Below are 19,915 nucleotides of genomic sequence, written 5' to 3'. Positions count from 1 at the left end.
TTTGTGAAGGACATTGGCAGGGGTCTTGTACATGTTCATGGCGCTCTCTATAGCCTGCAATGTCATTGGAGGGAAGGCCTTTGGGTCTCCTGAGTAGTGGGAGCTATAGCTATTTGTGGAAGTGGGGCTTGTCTGTGTAAGTGGACACCCCAGCCACAGACATACATATTTTCTCTTTTATTACATTTATAGAAGATATATAGATATAGATATATAGTACCTCTTCTCATACAACCATTACAACAGTTAGTTTAACATGCTCTTTTATGGCTTCATAGTTTTCTTGGTTATCCTGTAAGCCTCATGTTAAAGAGACAAAAGCAACAATGCCTAAAAGTTTTGCAACCATTAGCTAAGAATTTTTGTCTTATGGACCCTGACAGCTTCCCTTTTTGGTGCTGCATGGTTGAGACCTGGGCCATACAAGAGGTAAGATATGACACCCTAAAATTCTATCTAACAATCTATATAGGGCATGGTTAAAGGGGTCAGCCTGTTCACAAACAAATGTGTTCCTTTAAATAAACAGCTCAAATACCTGTAAGAATTTCACCATATTCAGTTTGGGGTTCGCTTCTTTCTTTTCGGTAGGAGCTTTGCTAAAAAGTTCAGCTGGATCCACTTTATCCCAGTTGTTGTATTTTCCTTTAAAAAGGCAATAGAAATAATAATAATAATAATAATAATAATAATAATAATAACAACAACAACAACAACAATTTTATTCTTGTATCCCACCACTATCTCCTCAAAAGGACTTGAGGTGGCTTGCACACAGCACAAGGTGCCTAAAAACAAAGGATAAAATGAAACACAATATAAAATACAATAGAGTAAAACACATCAGCATATAAAACAACTTAAGACTCAATAAAACTGCACTCATCAACCAGTGGTGGTAAGTTGCTGTGAACGTGGCCAGGCTGCAAACAATAAGACAAGGGAATGGCATAAGTGCAGAGCTGTAAACATGGAAAGAGGGCATGGGATGAAGTGCAAGGTTGCATAACTATTGCAGATAACAACTAGGGACTAGGTGTTCTCAAAAGCTTGTTTGAACAGCTAGGTCTTCAAGTCACTATGGAAGAATGACAGTGTGGGGTCCTGCTTAATCTCCCTGGGGAGGACTTTCCAAAGCCTGGGGGCCACAGCTGAGAAGGCACTCTCCCTCGTCCTCATCAGCCGCGCTTGTGACTGTGGTGGGATTGAGAGAAGATCTTAGAACCCATGCTGGTTCACGGGGGGGGGGGGGGGGGAGAGATGCGGTCACAAAGATAGGCAGGGCCCAAACTGTTTAGGGCTTTATAGGTGATAATCTGCACTTTGAATTGGGACTGGAAACTTATTGGCTGCCAATGGAGCTGCTTTAGTAGGGGCATCATGTGCTCCCTTTAACTAGCACCAGTTATAACAACAACAACAACAAAGCTTTGATTATACCCTGCCACCATCTCCCTGATGGGACTCAGGGTGGCTAATAACGCACTCAAGGTGCCACAAATAAAATAGAATTACATATCATCAAAACGAAACACAATTTGACAACGTCAATCGAGAAAATTAAAATTTTGGAAAGTTCTAAAATACAGTCATACTTGTGGGTCATTGGGTTTCTCCAAACATGAACTAAAATGCCAAATAATAACAATGGTCAACATCATGACATAACCATAATACATTGCTCCAGATCAAAGGCCTGTGTAAATGGTCATCTTTTTACGCTCGAATGGAAAGTTTGGAGATTTAGGGATAATCCAATCTTTCTAGTGAGGGCATTCCAGAGCTGGGGAGCCACCACTGAGAAGACTCTCTCTCTCATCCCCCTCAAGTGCACCTGTGACGGTGGTGGTATTGAGAGAAGGGTCTCCCCAGGAGATCTCAAGGCCCAAGGCTCAAGTTAGTAGCCTGGCTGCCGATCTTTGCACCAATTGCAGTTTCCGAGCTGTCTTCAAAGGTAGCCCCACATAGAGTGCATTGCAGCAATCCAATCTAGATGTAACTAAGGCATGACCACTGTGGCCAAGTTAGACTTCTCAGGGTACGGTTGCAGCTGGCGCACAAGTTTTAACTTTGTGAAGGCCCTCCCGGCCTTTGCCGACACCTGGGCATCAAGTGTCAGTGATGAGTACAGGACCTGTGTCCTCAGGGGGAGTGTAGCCCCGTCGAGAACAGGTAACCACCCTATACCCCGTTCAGCCTCACAATTGACCAGGAGGACCCCCATTTGTCTGGATTAAGCTTCAGCTTGTTAGCCCTCATCCAGTCCATCACAGCTGCCAGGCACTGGTCCAGGATTCAGGGGCTTCCTTGGATTTTAGTGGAAAGGAGTAGCATACAGATGGTACCGAACTCCAAAACTCTGGATGATCTCACCCAGCAGTTTCATGTAGATATTGAAAAGCATGGGGGATAGAATGGAATTTTGTGGGACCCCACAGGTCAGTGACCAGGGATCTGAGCAGGTGTCCCCCAGCTTCATCAACTGGGTGCGATCCCCCAGGAAGGAGTGGAGCCACTTCAGTGCAATGCCCTCAAGACCCATTCCAGAGAGCCGACCCAGAAGAATACCATTGTCTATGGTATTGAAAACCACTGAGATATTCAAGAGAACCAACAAGGACACACTCCCCCTGTCTAGTTCTCTGTGGAGATCATCCACCAAGGCAACCAAAGCCATCTCCATTCTGTGACCAGGCCTAAAACCAGACTGCAATGGGTCAAGATCATCGGTTTAATCCAAGAATCCCTTACTTTTATTGAAACATTTGAAGAAACAGTGGCCCTTCTGCCTAAGGCTCTATCAGAACTGGTTCATTATTATGATTATAATTATTATTATTTAGACCCTACTTTCTCTCTCTACAAAAAAAAAGACTCAAAGTGGCTTACAGGAAAACCAAATGCAATACAATTGAAAACCTAAAAATATACAAACATTAAAATAGGATTAAATATTAATGGTGTTACATTACAAACAGTTAAAATATGAAAACAGAACTATGGACTAATAACAATAATATTCATGGTAATTTATTACCTGCCTCTCCTTGTGTCACAAGGCAGGGTACAACATGATAAAACAGAACACTATTAATATATTTATAGCAAATATACACATTCTATTTCCCTCCTATTCTTCACGGTTAATAACAAAAGTTTACTGTGACAACTGAACTGGTCAAACTGCGGTTTGCCACAAACCAGAATCGGAATCCCAGTTCAAATTGTAATTTCCAATTCTGGTTTGGAGGCAAATGATTACATGTAATTCTCAAATAATTGGTTCATCCCTTTCATCCATATATGGGTTTCAACAAGCCAAAGTGCAGAATTGGATCTGCATACTAAGCTCCAAAGGGGTGCTAGTCTAGTTTGCAATATGCCAGGGCTGTTACAAGTATCAGTTCTCCCCTTTGTGGCTTTAAACAGAAACTGCAACAAAGAAATAGATGTACCTATAAAATCCAATGTCATCACATGGCCACACACAGATGTCATCTTGAAGTGGGCACTTTGTCCTATGAATGATCCAGTGTATTCATGAACTGAGCATGCTCCGTTTAGTCCTTTGCGAGATGACATGTTTCCTACAATGAAAAGATATACCAGAAATAATGAAACACCACACAAAGTTTCTTAAAAGTGAAGATTCACTCTTGTTCTAGAAAAGCAACTGATGATGATTATTATTATTATTATTTACATCCTGCTTTTTCTCAAAGTGGCTTACAGTCAAACCAATACAATATAATTAAAAACCTAAAAATATATGAACATTAAAATAGAATTAAATATTAGCTGTATTAAAAATAAAGATGGCCTCACAACTCCACAAAGTTTTTTGGATGAAACTGATGATTTGGATCCATCTTAGTCTGGTTTCAGGCCTGGCTATGGGACAGAGACGGCACTGGTTGCCTTAGTGGATGATCTACAAAAAGAACTAGACAGAGGGTGTGTGCCCCTGCCAGTTCTCCTGGACCTCTCAGCAGCTTTTGATACCATTGACCATGGTATCCTTCGAGGTCGTCTCTCCAGGATGGGGCTTGGGGGCACTGTTTTGCACTGGCTCCGGTCCTTCCTGGAGGGTCAGACCCAGATGGTGGAGCTGGGAGAGTCCTGTTTGACTTCCTGGTCGGTGGCCTGTGGGGTCTCTCAGGGTTCAATTCTGTCCCTCATGCTGTTTAACATTTACATGAAACCAATGGGAGAGATCATCTGGAGTTTGTGAGTTGGGTGTCAAATTTATGCGGATGACACTCAACTAGCCAGGATCACCCCACACTGCAAAACTGTGTCTTCAGGGGGAGTGTGACCCCCTCCAACACAGGCTGTAATCTCACATCCTGATCCGTCTTCTGACTGACCAGGAGTACCTCTGTTTTGTTTGGATTTCATTTCAAATTATTAGCCCATCCAGTCCATCACTGATGGCAGGCACTGGTTCAAGGGTAGGATGGCATCCTTGGCATTTGGTGGAAAGGAGTACCAGTAATAACCACAGTTAAGACTTGTGCGACAGCTGTGCCCATATCTTGATACGCCAGATCTGGCCATAGTAGTTCATGCCTTAGTCACAGACCGTCTGGACTATTGCAATGCTCTCTACGTGGGGCTGCCTTTGAGGATACTTCGGAAGCTTCAACTGGTACAGAGATCGACAGTCAGGTTTCTAACTGGAGCACCGTACAGGAAGCGATCAGCTCCTATGTTACAGTGTCTCCACTGGCTGCCTGTCTGCTTCCGGGCAAAATACAAAGTGCTGGTCATTACCTATATAGCCCTAAATGGTTCAGACCCAGACTATTTGAAAAAACACATCTCCATGTACAAACCAGAATGAGCACTGCGGTCTGAGGAGAAGGCCCTCCTCTCGGTTCCACCCCTGTCCCAAGTATGGCTTGGTGGGAACAAAAGAGAGGGCCTTCTCCATGATCACTCCCTGGCTCTGGAACTCCCACCCTAAAGAATTAAAAATGGCCCCCTCTGGCCTCTCCTTTCAAAAACTCTTAAAAACATATCTATGCACTTTAGCTTATGGAGAGGAGGAGGACTAATTACATCTTATATACACCCTGCTTTGTTTTGCTGAACATCTTCCTTCATTAACCTGCTGTATACCATCTTAGCCCCAATAATTTTAATCTAATTTAAATAGTTTTAAGGATCTAATATGTTATTAATGTGAAAGTATTATGTCTTGTCTTGTTTATTTAAGATGTTTTTTGTTTGTTATTTGTACCTTCGGCATTGCATGGTTGCCAATGTGTTTTACCTTGCTGTAAGCTGCTCTGAGTCCTCTCAGGGAGACAGGGCCGGTTATAAATAAAGCATTATTATTTAAAACCAATTAAAACCCTATTCATCGCTAAAACCACAGCACCCCCTGGCTTGATCTGAAATTTTTTATCATAAAAACTTCATATAAGAAAGACAAATTTACTTGCATCTGTCTATAATGTCTGTGTGTGGGTGACAGACAGATTTAAGACACACAAACAGATTCAATTATATTACTTTCTGGTAGTTCATTTGCCATTTTAGTTGGCAAGTATGCGAGGAGAAAGCCAACTCTCTGCATTCATTTCCATCACACTTCAGACTTAGATGTAGAACTAAACTGCCTGTTTACTGTTCTGCCTCCTTTTTTTAGGTGGAAGAGTTGACTGAGGTTTGGAAGGAATTATTTTTATTTTCATAGAAGCCCTCCTCCTCCTCCTCCTCTTCCTCTTCCTCCTTTTTACATCCATCTAGGAAAGACTTGGTGTATGGCTGAGGATTTGTGATTTGGGGGGGGGGGGGGAGGATTTTGTGCAGATGGCATCCTTTTTTTTCATCTTGAGCATCATCTACATAAAACCATGTTTGTAGTGAGCTTTGTGGGTTGAAGCTGTCTACAGGTTGTGGTCAAAAGGAGACATTTTGTGGCAAAGTAAGGGATTCCCCGGTAATCTGTTAAATTTGAACCATCTTTCATCCATGTTTTTCATCCTGGCTGCAAGCTGCCTTGCTGGGGAAAAGATGAGATATAAATGAAAGAAAAGAAAGATGTCCTCAACTATGCAATCCCAGAGCCGATATAACCAATGCTCACTTTGACCAAACTAGGAGAAGTGAGTAAATAAAGACGTGGCAAAGAACCATCACTACCATCTCTCCCATTGGCTGCAGCATACCAGCAGAGCTTCAAAAGTGGCAATATAATCTTATTGACCTATCCAGCAGTTCCAGACTTATGTGCACTTGAGCCCTACAGGATTTGTGCAAATCCTGCCTTCAGGCATGTAGTACAATAAGGCAACAGCCTTTCACAGCCATTTACTTATCTCCGCCATTCAGAGCCATACCACGTCTTATCCTGGTAAATTGTAGATATGATATAATCATCATCATAATCATCATCATCATGATCATAATTTATTTTTACTCTGCTACCACCTCTCTGAAGGGACTTGGGGCAGCTCACAAAAGCACTCTGAACTCTGTCACACACAAAATAAACAAAACATAAGCATAAAACGGTAACATAAGATAACAACCACAAACACACATAAAATCTAAAATATTAAAATTCATAAAACATAAGTCGTGCCTGCGGGTAAAACTGGCTGTTTTCAATAGATGGACGCAAAGTGCCAAAGTGAAGCAAAAGTCCTCAGTCTAACCATTAAAATCTACAGGTCAAAGGCCTGTTTAAAAAGCCATGTTTTTAGCCTAGACAGGAAAACTTGGAGAGAAAGGGCTAACTTAATCTCTCTAGGGAAGGCATTCTAGAGCCAGGGGCCCTACACCGAGAAGGCCCTCTCTCTTGTCCCCACCAACCAAGCTAGAGACGGAGGTGGGACCAAGAGAAGGGCCTCCCCGGCAGATCTCAGAGTCGGTGCTGGTTTATAGAAGGCGATGTGGTTGCGAAGATAGGTTGGACCCAAAGTGTACAGGGCTTTATAGGTGATAACCTGCACTTTGAATTGGGCCCAGAAACTTGTCGGCAGCCAGCGGAGCTGCTTTAATAGAGACGTGGTATTCTCCCTATAGCAAGCCCCAATTAGTAATACGGCTGCTGATCTTTGCACTAACTGCAGTTTCCGAGCCGTCTTAGTTTGAAGTTTGGGAAATTTTCACCACAAAAACTTGTCAAAAGCACCCCAGGTGTATTACGCAAACACAAATGATGCCCACCAAAGCTTCTAATCCCCTGCTTCCCAAGGTGGGGCACTGGCCCCACAGGGGGACAATTTAATGTTTATGGGGCCAATTCGAGAAGGAGTTGTCAACAGTGGATTTTTTGCCTTTCTAATGGTTCTAGAGGCCTCATGTATATAAATATATATTGTGACACACACCTTTTAAAATATAAAATCAAAATGCAAAAAGGGGGAAAGCTCACTAACACCCAACTCCTCTTTTCAGTGGTCTTTTAACATGACAAGCTACACAACATATATAAAAAGCTTCTATTGATATTACTTAATATTCATGAAATTCTGTTTTCTATTACAGGCAGTTCCCAAGTTACAAACAAGGTAGGTTCTGTCGGTTTGTTCTTAAGTTGAATTTGTATGTAAGTCGGAACAGGTGCAATTTTAAAGTTAACTTCAGCCAAATGTGTGTGTGTGTGTGTGTGTATGCATATATAGCTTTGGATAGCATAGGGGAAGGGTTGATACCCCTGTGATGTTTCCTTTGCTGTCTGTGTTCCTGTTCAGAAGATTTCATCTCACTTTCCGTCCCTGCGATAATTGGATTTTGAGAAATTTGGCTTCTTTTGGAAACAAGGATTGGTGAAAAGTTTAAGTGGAGCCACCTTTTCCCCATGATAATAACTCTTTCAGGAGTGAATTTCCCTCCCGAGGGGTAGGTTTCCCTCACTTTCTGTTGACTCTCCCCTGTTCTTAACTGAGTAATTTTAAGTCAGATGTTTGTAACTCGGGGACTGCATGTACAGTTGCCCAATGTATTAGATTATAGCCCAAACTGAAACAGAAAAAATTGTTGGGTTGGCACTAGGAAGAATGAAAAATACAGCTAATGTAGATTCATTCCAACCTCTTGAAAGAATTTTGGCTATCGACTGAGCCAAAGATGGCTTCTCGGCCACCATGAGAACCGTCTTCATTTTTGGCAGAATAAAGGGTCTTCACACATAAACAAAATTCCTTTTTCTGTGGAGAGAAAATAAAACCTGGTAATTACTTATTCAAATAAGACAACAGAATGATTCCTTACTTCCATTCTGTTTATTTATTTCACAAATGCATAAAAATCGGTGAAATGTTATCAAGTGTTTTCATCTTCATCTTGTCGTTTTCATGACTGATAATATCTAGAAATAAACCCAGTGCCAAAGGTATCTTCCAAGTACATGTAACAGATTCAGGATACAATTTTAAACATATTTCTGACACATCTAAGGTTGGATCTAGTATCTACACTGCTATATAATCCAGATTACCAAAGAAGATAATCCAGATGATCTGCTTTGAACTGGACTGTATGAGGCCCCTTCTACATTGCCATATAAAGTCCACATTATCTGCTTTGAACTGGATTGTCTGAGGCCCCTTCTACACTGCCATATACAATCGAGATGATCTGCTTTGAACTGTACTGTATGGCCCCTTCCACACAGATGTATAAAATCCACACTGAATTGGATTATATGGCAGTGTGGACTCAGATAACCCAGTTCAAAGCAGGTATTGTGGATTATCTGCCTTGATATTCTGGGTTATATTGCTGTGTGGAAGGGCCTTATGAGGTCCCTTCTACACTGCCATATAACTGCCATATAAAATCCAGATTGTCTGCTCTGAACGGGATTGTATGAGGCCTCTTCTATACTGCCATATAAAATCCAGATTTGAACTGGATTATATGGCAGTGCAGACTCATATCAACCAGTTCAAAGCAGATAATGTGGATTATTGTCTGCTTTGATAATCTGGATTCTATGGCAGTGTATAAGGGGCCTCATACAATCCAGTTCAAAGCAGATTGTGTGGATTATTATCTGATCTGATAATCTGGTTTATATGGCAGTGTTGAAGGGGCCTCTCTCTGAGCCCTTTCAGACAGGCCCTTTATCCCTGGATCTGATCCCATCTTTTCTATTTATCTGAGGCCCTTCCACGCAGCTGAATAAAATCCCATATTTTCTGCTTTGAACTGGAATATATGGCAGTGTGGACTCTGACAACACAGTTCAAAACAGATACTGTGGGATTTTCTGCCTTGACATTCTGGGTTATATGGCTGTGTGGAAGTTTATTATCTGGCAGTGCGGACTCATGTAATTCGGTTTAAAGCCGGAAACCTGGGATAAGAGTCTGGGATAGAAGGCCTGCCTGGAAGGGCCCTCTCTCATGGAAGCCTGCCTTGTTTTGGGCGAGGCGCCAACGCATATCCCTCTCCAGCTCTTGCTGAGTTTCACTTCCCCCATCAAACCCCTGAAGCTGAATAAGAAAATCATTACCTGCCTCCTGGCCCTCCTCTCCCTCCCTTTAGCTCGAGGCGCTCGGCCTCAGGAGAGGAGGGGAGGGACCCCCTTTCGCGGCCTAAACCCGGGAGAAAAAGCGGCCCCTTTGGGTCCCCGACCCGGCGGGAGAAGGAGGGAGGAACTCACCCAGCCGGAGGAGGAGCCAAAGAAGAAAGGCTCGGCTTCCGCTGCCGGGTCCCAAGCAGGCGCCGCCTCCTCCCGTGTCGAAGGCGGGCGATGCCCTGGCGCGGTGCACACGCCTGCGTCCCCCTCAGGTGCGCCCGTTGCCATGGGAACGGAGCCTGGCTCGCACAATGGCGCCGCCTCGCGGTCCTCCCTGAGGGACTCAGCCCCTTTGCAGGCCTCTTTCTCCCCGCCACAAACACTACTAGGGAATCATCGAAGAACAACGGTCGAAGAGACCCCCGTGGGCCATCTAGTCCAACCCCGTGCCATGCAGGAAAAGCACCATCAGAGCACCCCTGACAGATGACTATCCAGCCACTCTTTAAAGGCCTCTGATAGGATAGATAGATAGAATAACAGAGTTGGAAGCGACCCCATTTGCCATCTAGTCCAACCCTCTTCTGCCATGCAGGAAAAGCACAATCAGAACACCCCTGACAGATGGCTTAAAGGCATTATTTCACATATTTATCCATGGCTCTCATGTCTCCTCTCAACCTTCTCTTCTGCAGGCTAAACAGATTCAGCTCTTTAAGACACTCCTCATAGGGATTTTTCATGCTCTGACCTTTGGTCATTTTAGTTGCCCTCATCCTCTGGACACCTTCCTGTTTAGAGTCAATATCTTTTAAATCAGTGGTTCTCAGCCTGTGGGTCTCCAGATGTTTTGGCTTTCAACTCCCAGAAATCTTAACAGCTGGTAAACTGGCTGGGATTTCTGGGAGTTGTAGGCCAAAACACCTGGGGACCCACAGGTTAAGAACCAGTGTTTTAAACTGTGGTGCAAGAATTGGACACAGTATTCCAGGTAAAGAGGTCTGACCAAAGCAGAAAGAGAGGCACCGTGACTCCCCTCGATCGGGACACTAGACTCCCTTCGATGAAGCCCAAAATCCCATTGGCTTTTTTAGCTGCTGCATCACACTGTTGGCTCATGTTCAGATTGTTGTCCACAAAGACTCCAAGATCTTTCCTACATGTCACTCTATTATTGAGCCAGGCATCACCCATCCTGTCTCTTTGCATTCCTTTTTTCTTACATATCTTACATTTGTCCTTGTTGAAATGCATGTTGTTAGTTTCTGGCCAACCATCTCTAATCTGTTACAGTCATTTTGAATTCTCCTGTCTTCTGGAGTATTAACTCTCCCTCTTAATTTGGTCCCATCTGCAAACTTGATAAGCACGCCCTCTAAACCTTCATCCAAGTCATTAATAAAGATGTTGAACAGTAGTGGGCCCAGGATCGAACCCTCTTTATGGGACACCACTCGTCACTTCTTTCTAGGATGAAGGGGAACCATTGGTGAGCACCTTTGGGTTCAGTCGCTTAACCAATTACAGGTCCACCCAGGCCCGTAGCCAGGATTTTGATTCGGGGGGGGGGGGCGGCTGAGTTTGATTCAGGGGGGGCTGAGTCTGTGTGAAAGAGAGTCTACCCTAGCAAACCTTTTGTATTGTTACCCCCATGCATATGGGATATATTGAGTATGGTAATCAGATCATGATATGAATAAACATAACAGTTTAAATAATGCACCAGTAAGGCCTTCTCGTGGACCACCATGAGAATTTCGGGGGGGGGGGGGGGCTGAAGCACCTAATGGTAGTTTTGCCTAGCCCACATTTGACTAGTTTCCTTGGAAGGATGTCATGGGGGACTTTGTCAAAGGCCTTACTGAAATCAAGATATGCTACATCCTACTTCTTTATTATTATTCTTACTATTCAACAACCTGGCAAGGCGGACAAATAGACAAGTGGACCTCATCACATTTTCAGTTCTGTGGCCGCCTCCTCCTGCAGAATTCTAGGGCTTGTAGTTTAGGGAGGGGGGCTTTCAAATGTTCAGCCAGGCAGGCCCAGGGCCTCACAAAACCCCAGAATTCCACAGGAGGAGGCTGCATATGGAGTTAAAGTGGATCCAGACTCAGTCTAATGTTGATGCAAGAGATGGGCTGCAACATGAATTCCATCTCAAAGCCCACCAGACCAGGCATGGGCCAATTTGGGCCCTCCAGGTATTTTGGACTTCAAGTTCCACAATTCCTAACAGCTGGTAGGCTGTTAGGAATTGTGAGAGTTGAAGTCCAAAACACTTTGAGGGCCAAGTTGGCCCATGCCTGCACCAGACCATGCCAACCACAAACGCACACGCTTTCCCATTTCTACCAGCTTCGCCATCATTATTATTGCCATTTGCTATGACCTCCAAGCCGACTACCTTTTTGGAAGTGACAAACGAGGCTATTTCTACCACTGGCCAGCAGTGCCCTGATTTTTAATGGTTTATTTTCATACACACACTCTTTTTATAATCACTTTTAATGCAGGCATTTTGGCGTTGCTTTTGGAAAGCCTGGGTTTGTTCATAAGTTGAATGTGTTTGTAAGCTGGAACAGGGACATGTTTTAAGTGTAACTCCAGCCATATATATAGAGGGGGGGGGGCGAGGAGAGATTTGGATCACATAGGGAAGAGTTAACACCCCTGTGGGGTTTCATTTGCTGTCTGTGTTGGAAATAGCAACCTTCTACATACACACACCTTCTACAGGTCTCCTATACTAGTTACACTGTTCAACGGAGAAAAAGTTGCAGGCTTGAAAATAGTTGTTCTTTTATGATTTTGGGGTGCTGAAAACGAAAATGACATTTAAAAATGTATATTGGCTCTAGTTTTTATGATATAAGCAATCACGTGATCACGTATAGTTGAAAAAATGCATGTTGCGACTTACACTATGGAAGATTCTAGAAAGTTGCGGGCCTGAAAATAGCTGTTCTTTTATGATTTTGGGGTGCTGAAAACTAAAATGACATTTAAAAATGTATATTGGCTCTAGTTTTTATGATATAAGCAATCACGTGATCACGTACGGTTGAAAAAATGCATGTGCGACTTACACTATGGAAGATTCTAGAATATTCTAGAAAGTTTGATGACGCAGTATTAGTGCCGTGTGCAAAAGCCAGAAAGCCCTATATAAGGCCAGACTTTTGAACGGTGAGGGTCAGTCAGTTGAAGACTGAGGCAGTATCGTTAAACATCGTTTTACATTGTTCTTTTTACTGTAGTTATGCCTCGCATGTGTGTAAATAAAGCACTATGGAAAAAAGATATCAAGGTAAATGGACTCCGTCAATGCTGTCAGACTACTGCTGGAGCATCGTAAGAAACAATCCTTTCCTTGAATACAAAAGAAAAGTCAAGAGAAGCAAACAGGATATAAACTAAAGTCACGATTAAAGCGACATTTAAACTTTCAGACTTTTCAACTGCATTAGGCCTACTAATATAGTTTCTTGCTGCACAAACATAAACAATAGACTAATTAAATAAATATTTCTCATGTATAAACTATTGGCAATATAATTTGACTAAAATTTAGTAAATATTCACGGTTTATATACATGCAGTAAGGTTAGGCGCATTATCATAATATTAACAAATTACCTATTGTGGAGAAAATTGAAATAGCTGTTGCATAAAAACCAGAGCCAATTAACACATTTAATTATTATATTTGAATTCAGCATGTTAAATTTATTAAGAAACGGCACATTTCGTTTCCGAAACTGAGAAAAACTGAAAAATTGTAGAACAGTGATTTGTTATGTATATAATTCAGATTGCTTACTATGTTGTATGTATATATTAGTGTGCAGTTTTTCCTTAACTCTGTGTTGTTTGAGGTTGTGGGAGGGACTGCAGACCATGTGACCAGATCTGGGACTTTTCAGACTGAGACTTAATTTTAGAAGTCAGTATGAAGTCACTTTGTTTGCATCAGAAGCAGTACAGTACAGTTTAGAAGTCAGTCAGTACAGTAGGCAGTTAATAATGTCAGTATGCTGCAGTTTGTAGTCAGTCTGCATTGAGTCAATGTTCAGTAGTGCATTAGACTGAAGAGAGTGTTAGTCTGTATGCAACAAAGAAGAGACAAATAGAATGCTTTAGAGAACTTACTGTTTAAACTCTCAACCAATAAGAAATGTACCTGTATGCTGAATACATGAAATTTGTAAGTAAATCAGCTATGTTACTTTTAACGAAGACTCTTTTTGGTCTCTTGAGAGCATGATTTGAAAGCAATATATTTTATGGTTGAGTAGATGTTTTTGGCCAACTAAAATAACATTTCTGAATATCTGCTCTATATTTTGTGCATTGGCATATCTTTGTTCCTAACAGTTCAGAGAGATAACCAGGTATATCAGTCTAACACTGAAGCCCCCGGTGGTGCAATGGTTTAAACCCTTGTGCTGCCAGGACTGCTGACTGAAAGGTCAGCAGTTTAAATCCGGGGAGCGGGGTAAGCTCCCATCTGTCAGCTCCAGCTTCTCATGCAGGGACACGAGAGAAGCCTCTCACAGGATGGTAAAACATCCTGGGCAACATCCTTGCAGATGGCCAGTTCTCTCACACCAGAAGCGACTTGCAGTTTCTCAAGTTGCTCCTGACAGAAAAAAAGTATAACAACTGAGAAATCTAATTTGCCTTGCATGAATACTAGTGGGTATTTACCACTAAGGAGAAGATTAATTCAAATTAGTATTTCACTTTTCTCAGGAAGAGCATACTTTACAAAGGGTTATGATTATTCCAAATAGTGTGAATGCCAATTGATCTCCAAAAGAATCACGCTTCCAAAAGGCTATGGAGATTCCTGGTTTTCCAAAAGGTTATGATCTCTAAAAGGTCATGCCTTTTCGAAAGTGTCCCCCTCTTCAGAAGGTTTCACCTCACTTTCTATCCAACCTGTACTCAAAGGTATGAAGCCGATTGGCTGTTTCCAAGGTGAAGTGTCCCCCTGTGATGTCACTGGGGAAGAAAGGGATTGATGCAGGTTGGCTACTGAATGGTGACATGTGTATGGGGGGAAAGGAGGGGAAGGAAAGGTGATGAAAGGGAGGAAGAGAGAAAAAGAAGGGAAGGAAGAAATGGGAGAGGATAAAGGTGTATGAAATGGGAGAGGATAAAGGTGTATGAAGGGCAGAGGGAAAGGAAAGAAAGAGCCACAAAGAAAAAGAAGGGATGAAGAAGGGAAAAGAACAAAAAGATGTGTGTGCGAGAGGAAGATTTATGAGATAAAACAAAGTAAGAAAGGAAGACAGAGAGAGAGAGAAGATGTATGAGAGACAGGCATGTAGTCGGGGGGGGGGCAAAATTCTCATGGTGGTCCGCGAGAAGGCCTTACTGATACATTATTTAAACTGTTATGTTTATTCATATCATGATCTGATCACCATGCTCAATATATCTCATATGCATAGGGGTATTGGGGTAACGATACAAAAGGTTTGCTAGGATAGACCCTCTTTCACTCAGACTCAGCCCCCCCCCCCCCCCCCAAATCAAAATCCTGGCTACGGGCCTGATGAGAGAGATAGAGGAAAGAAAGAAAGAGCCGTACAGAAAAGAAAAGGAGAGAAAAAAGAAAAAGAAGTAGAAAAAAAGAAGGGGGCGGTGGAGATGTATAATGGAAGGCTGGTGTAGAGACGTAAGGCAAAAAAATATAATTTTTAAAGTGAGAGCACATAGAAATGTTAGAAGAAAGGGGCACAGTGGAATGTTTATTTGCTCCATTTAATATAATATCTACACATAGTATGATAATATATACATATAATATGATATAATAATACAATTATTATATCATATTATGTGTATATATTACTATATTGTACTATAGTGGTATAGTACAATATAGTAATATATAATACCAATATTGTGCTTGTCAGGACCCAGAAGCCTTAAACAATGCCAGACACAAAATAAAGGTTCAAACACAGCTTTATTGCATACAAATGGACCTACAAAGCACTTAACTTCAGTGCTAAGGGTCTCAGGAATGATTTGGCATCAAAAAGAAGTCATTACAAGAAACAAAAATATAATCCGGATTATAGCGCTGCTTTATAATCTGGGTTAAACAAAACGTGAAGCAAACTGCTTGAAAATTGAAATGGCACCAAAACACAGTCACAGAAGCAGGAAAAATGTGGTTTCAAAACTAAGAAATGTTTCAGTCACAAAGATATTAAAGTTCAAAGTCCAGAAAAGCCAAAAGCGTAGTCAAACCGGTCCGTGGTCAATCCGTTGATAAACAAGGCTGGAATGCTGGAATCACTGAGGAAACAGGAGTTCAGGAACACACGAAGCTGTAGCCCAGGACCCAAGGTTGAAAGTTGGCAGCACAAAGAATTATGTCCAATAAAGACACTTTGCCTTCTGCGAAGTACAATCCAAACTGAACCCACTTTTATCTCAAAGTTCCTCCTCAGAGCTTGATGAGCTCCCCACCCTCTCGTCATCACTCTCAGCTGCCCCCAAACCTGCAGCTGAGTGCCCATCCCTCCAGCTCTGCCAACGATTGTCAGGGTTCAGATCCTGCCAAGAGTCCCCTGACTGCCAATCCCCAGTGAACCCCTCAAATTCCTCACTAGAGGTGGGTTGGTTACAGATGTCCCTTATGTCTTGCACACAGGTCCAGTCTAATTCCTCCTCCTCTTCCATATCACTCCCAGACCCAGAACTTCTTTCAAACCCAAGGAAATCTTCATCCTCTGTTGGTGCACAAAGTATTTCCCGAATACGTTTTCTTTTTAATTCCCCCTCAGACTCTGGCTCGCGAGCAGCCCTTTTTACACCTCTGCTCACTTCCCCATCCCCCATCTCACAATCAGAGAAGCCTGGAAACGTGTCAGTATCACTTGGAGACATAATGATTTCCCTAATGCGCTGACGTTGCTGTTCTCCCTCCGACTCCAGAGTAGACCCGTTTTCCCTGCTACCAGAAGTAGCAACTCGACCAACACGCTGAACTACAACAGTGCTATGCTAATAATATAATATATTGTATAGACATATAACCTGTAAGCCACTCTGAGTCCCCTTCAGGGTGAGTAGGGCAGGATATAAATGTTGTAAATAAATACATTTTCACATGTGACATTCACACATTGAGGGATTTATTAAATGCTACATATAAAAGTCTGACTTTGGAAATAAAAGGAAGATAATTTGAGACTTTTGGGTCCTTTTCATCAATCTGGATGCACCCATTGTCTCCCCATCTATAATGAACATTGCTCCACATATAATCATTTTCTATTTTTCCAGGAGAGGGCACTATGACCACATTCCAATGTTGCATGTCCACCGAAAAAGTGGAAGCAATGCTAGACATCCCCACACTCTGACATACTTGTGTATGGCTGTACAATGGCATTAGTATGTAAAAGGAAATCCACTTTAATTCCCATTTTTAGTAGTTGTCAATGTGAAAACCACGTACAAGAGAAATAAGCCAAAAACAGTCACTTGTTTTACATTCTGGCTAAAATAGATCCAGATTTCTGGGGGGAAATGTTGTAATTTCAAATGAAATGTAAATATCTGATCAGAATCAGTCCATATATATTCGTTCCACAACAAACAAACAAAGAAACCTGGTGTTTGTTCAGAAGATACCTGAAGAAATTGATGGACTAGTGTCCAAATTTTTACTCTGGCCTTATCTGGGTCCCAAAACAGAGTTGTATGGCATGAATTATTTTTCTACACAACCCTTGTGTTGAATGACAGCATTACACAATTGAACCAAGGGTGCTTCCAGACAGCACCAAATCGTGGGTTTTAGTCAGGGGCAAAAAACCTGGAACCTGAGAAGAGGTCCACATACAGACCTATTGGTCCCAGGATTTCTGTTTCATTCATCTACACTTACTGCTTTGCCCTGGAATTTCGCAGCCCCTACAACGGCTGCCATGGACCGTCTGTCAGAAATTTCTGCTTTTTTAAAACTTAAGGTGTGAATATGCAAATAATAGTATAAGTGCCATTCCTGGGTTGTAGCGGCTGCGTGGACATCTGTGCAGACAGGTTTGGCTGTGTACTTGTACCTGAGAACTACCAGGTACTGTTCCTGGGTTATACACAGGGGCAGCTCAATCCATTACACAAAGTAAGCATTTGCAGTATAGTTGATTTTGCCCAGGGGCGCTCTTGAGGCACTCTTGGGGGAAAATAGACCTTGACATATGCGAGTTGTAGTTACTGAGATGTATAGTTCACCTACAATCAAAGAGCATTCTGAACTCCACCAATGATGGAACTGAACCAAATATGGCACACAAAATTCCCACGATGAACAGAAAATATATATCCGTGATTTTGGGGGGGGGGGGGGGGCAAAATACTGTTTGCTTACCATTGAAAATTACCTAGGGCCGCCTCTGGTTATACATGTCTGTTCCTGATTGCTGTTATTGTGAAAAGGTGTACAGCGTTGACTACAAGGTGGTCTCTTTTTCCTGGAAAGAGAAATTTTGCCATCCACAGGTTTAAGAAAGTTTCTGGCACACAAACAAAGTTTATGGAGTAGGACCACTGCATTCAATGGTAGTATTACACAATCAAACAGGAACGCACACTTTCAAGCCAGGAACAGTCATTCGTTATTATTACAATTTTTAGAGGCTGCCTGGCCATCTGTGCAGACAGGTTTTGTGGTGTACTTGTGGCATGGAACAACAGGATGATGTTCCTGAATTAGAAATGTCTGTTCCTCACTGCTTTTATCATAAAACATGGGGAAAGTTGATTACATGGCAAAACCTTTGTTTGTGTATCACAAACTTCAATAAACGTGTGAAGGATGAAGTTTCTCTTGCCAGGAAAAAGTTTTTGCCCTCTAGTCAGCTGTTGCCATGTTTTTAGGATACAACCAATCAGGAACCAACATGTATAACCCAGGAACAAACCAAAATTAAAAATCCCGTATTTTCTGAGTGTAGGGCCATACAGAGATTTGGATATCTGCATTTTCCAGCCAGAACCAGGATATTTCTGTAACTTAAAATCTCACTTTTTTGCCATTTCTAGTGGTTGCTCCTGCATTTTCAGGGGATGTCATTTGGCCACCCTCCATTTTGGAGTGGGAGCTCCTTGGATAAAGGTACTGCCTGAACGGGCCCCAAGACCCAAATGCCCCACTGAACATACAACCATGTGTATATGCGTAGTGTACAACAGTCTTGGGCAGTAATGGCTTCCAGAGTGATCCATTTAAGATAGGATCAGGTGTCAAACAGGAATGTGTTGTTGCCCCAACCTTATTTTCCATCTTCATAGCTATGATTCTGCACTTTATTGATGGGAAGCTTCCCATTGGTGTGGAAATCACATATCAAAGAGTTGGCAAGCTCTTTAACCTCAGCAGGCTGAAAGCCAAAAGTAAGGTTACATCAACTTCTGTTATGGAACTCTAATATGCTGATGATAACATAGTCTGTGCTCAATCAGAGGAAGACATACAAGACACTTTAAACACCTTTGCAGAAGCATACAAAAAACTTGGCCTCTCTCTGAACATCAAGAAAACCAAAGTGCTCTCCCAGAAAAAGGCACCAACCAACCCCTCTGCAAGGCTACCTAGGTACCTACCTCTCCACAAGGTTGACATTGGCACCGAAATACAACATTGTCTGAGTTCTGCAAGTGCAGGAGTTTTTTTAAATGAAGCAGAGAGTGATTGAGGATCGGGACATTCATAGGGATATCAAGATCATAGAATCAGAGTTGGAAGAGACCTCGTGGGCCATCCAGTCCAACCCCCTGCCAAAAAGCAGGAAAAGTGTCCTTCCAAGTCTATTGTACACCTGCAAAACATGGACTGTCTACAAATGTCACTCTTGACTTCTCCATCAGCGTTGCCTCCGAAAAATCCTGCAAATCTCCTGGGAAGAAGGCAGGCGGATAAACATCAGCATTCTGGAAGGAGCAAAGACCACCAGCATCGAAGCCATGATCCTCTGCCATCTACTTCACTGGACCAGTGGCCACGTCCAAATGCCCAAAGATCACTGCCTTCCAAAGCAGTTGCTTTATTCTCAGCTCAAAGACAGAAAACAGAATGTTGGTGGACAGCAAAAGAAATTGAAAGATGGACTTTAAACTAACCTTTTAACATTTGGAATAAACACCGAGGGAGAACTGGGAAGCCCTGGCCTTCGAGCGTTGGAAGTAGGGTCAGTGGTGACAAACAGTGCTATGGATTTTGAAGACACATGAATAGAGGGCAAAAGGGAGAATTGGGCCAACAGGAAGAAGGCAAAACTTGTTAGGACTGCCTTCCATCTGGAAATCAATGTACACTAACCCCATCCTAGGGCTTTCTGGCAAGATGGATTCCAGGGCTTCCTTTGAGACAATGCGACTTGTCTGAGGTCACCCAATAGGTTTGAGCCC

At 42.5% G+C, this 19,915-nt stretch overlaps 1 protein-coding gene across 2 annotated transcripts in view; it reads right to left on the bottom strand.

Annotated features, from left to right (window-relative positions):
• Window positions 1-9,713, bottom strand: part of TOP3B (DNA topoisomerase III beta) — a 50,231-nt gene extending 40,518 nt beyond the window's left edge. Inside the window, exons 1-4 of one of the 2 annotated variants that reach the window (XM_060785910.2) lie at window positions 9,623-9,713; window positions 8,047-8,162; window positions 3,456-3,587; window positions 539-645 (exon numbers count right to left, since the gene is read on the bottom strand). In XM_060785910.2, coding sequence (XP_060641893.1) covers window positions 539-645; window positions 3,456-3,587; window positions 8,047-8,116 — 309 coding nt within the window. In that variant the 5' untranslated portion in view covers window positions 8,117-8,162; window positions 9,623-9,713. The other variant, XM_060785909.2, reaches the window with a different exon arrangement.
• Window positions 9,714-19,915: the final 10,202 nt, after the last annotated feature.

Source organism: Anolis sagrei, chromosome X (assembly GCF_037176765.1).
Source record: "Anolis sagrei isolate rAnoSag1 chromosome X, rAnoSag1.mat, whole genome shotgun sequence".
Classification (NCBI taxonomy): domain Eukaryota; kingdom Metazoa; phylum Chordata; class Lepidosauria; order Squamata; family Dactyloidae; genus Anolis; species Anolis sagrei.
Note: the sequence above shows the minus strand (reverse complement) of the source record. Positions and strands in the feature narration are given on the sequence as shown.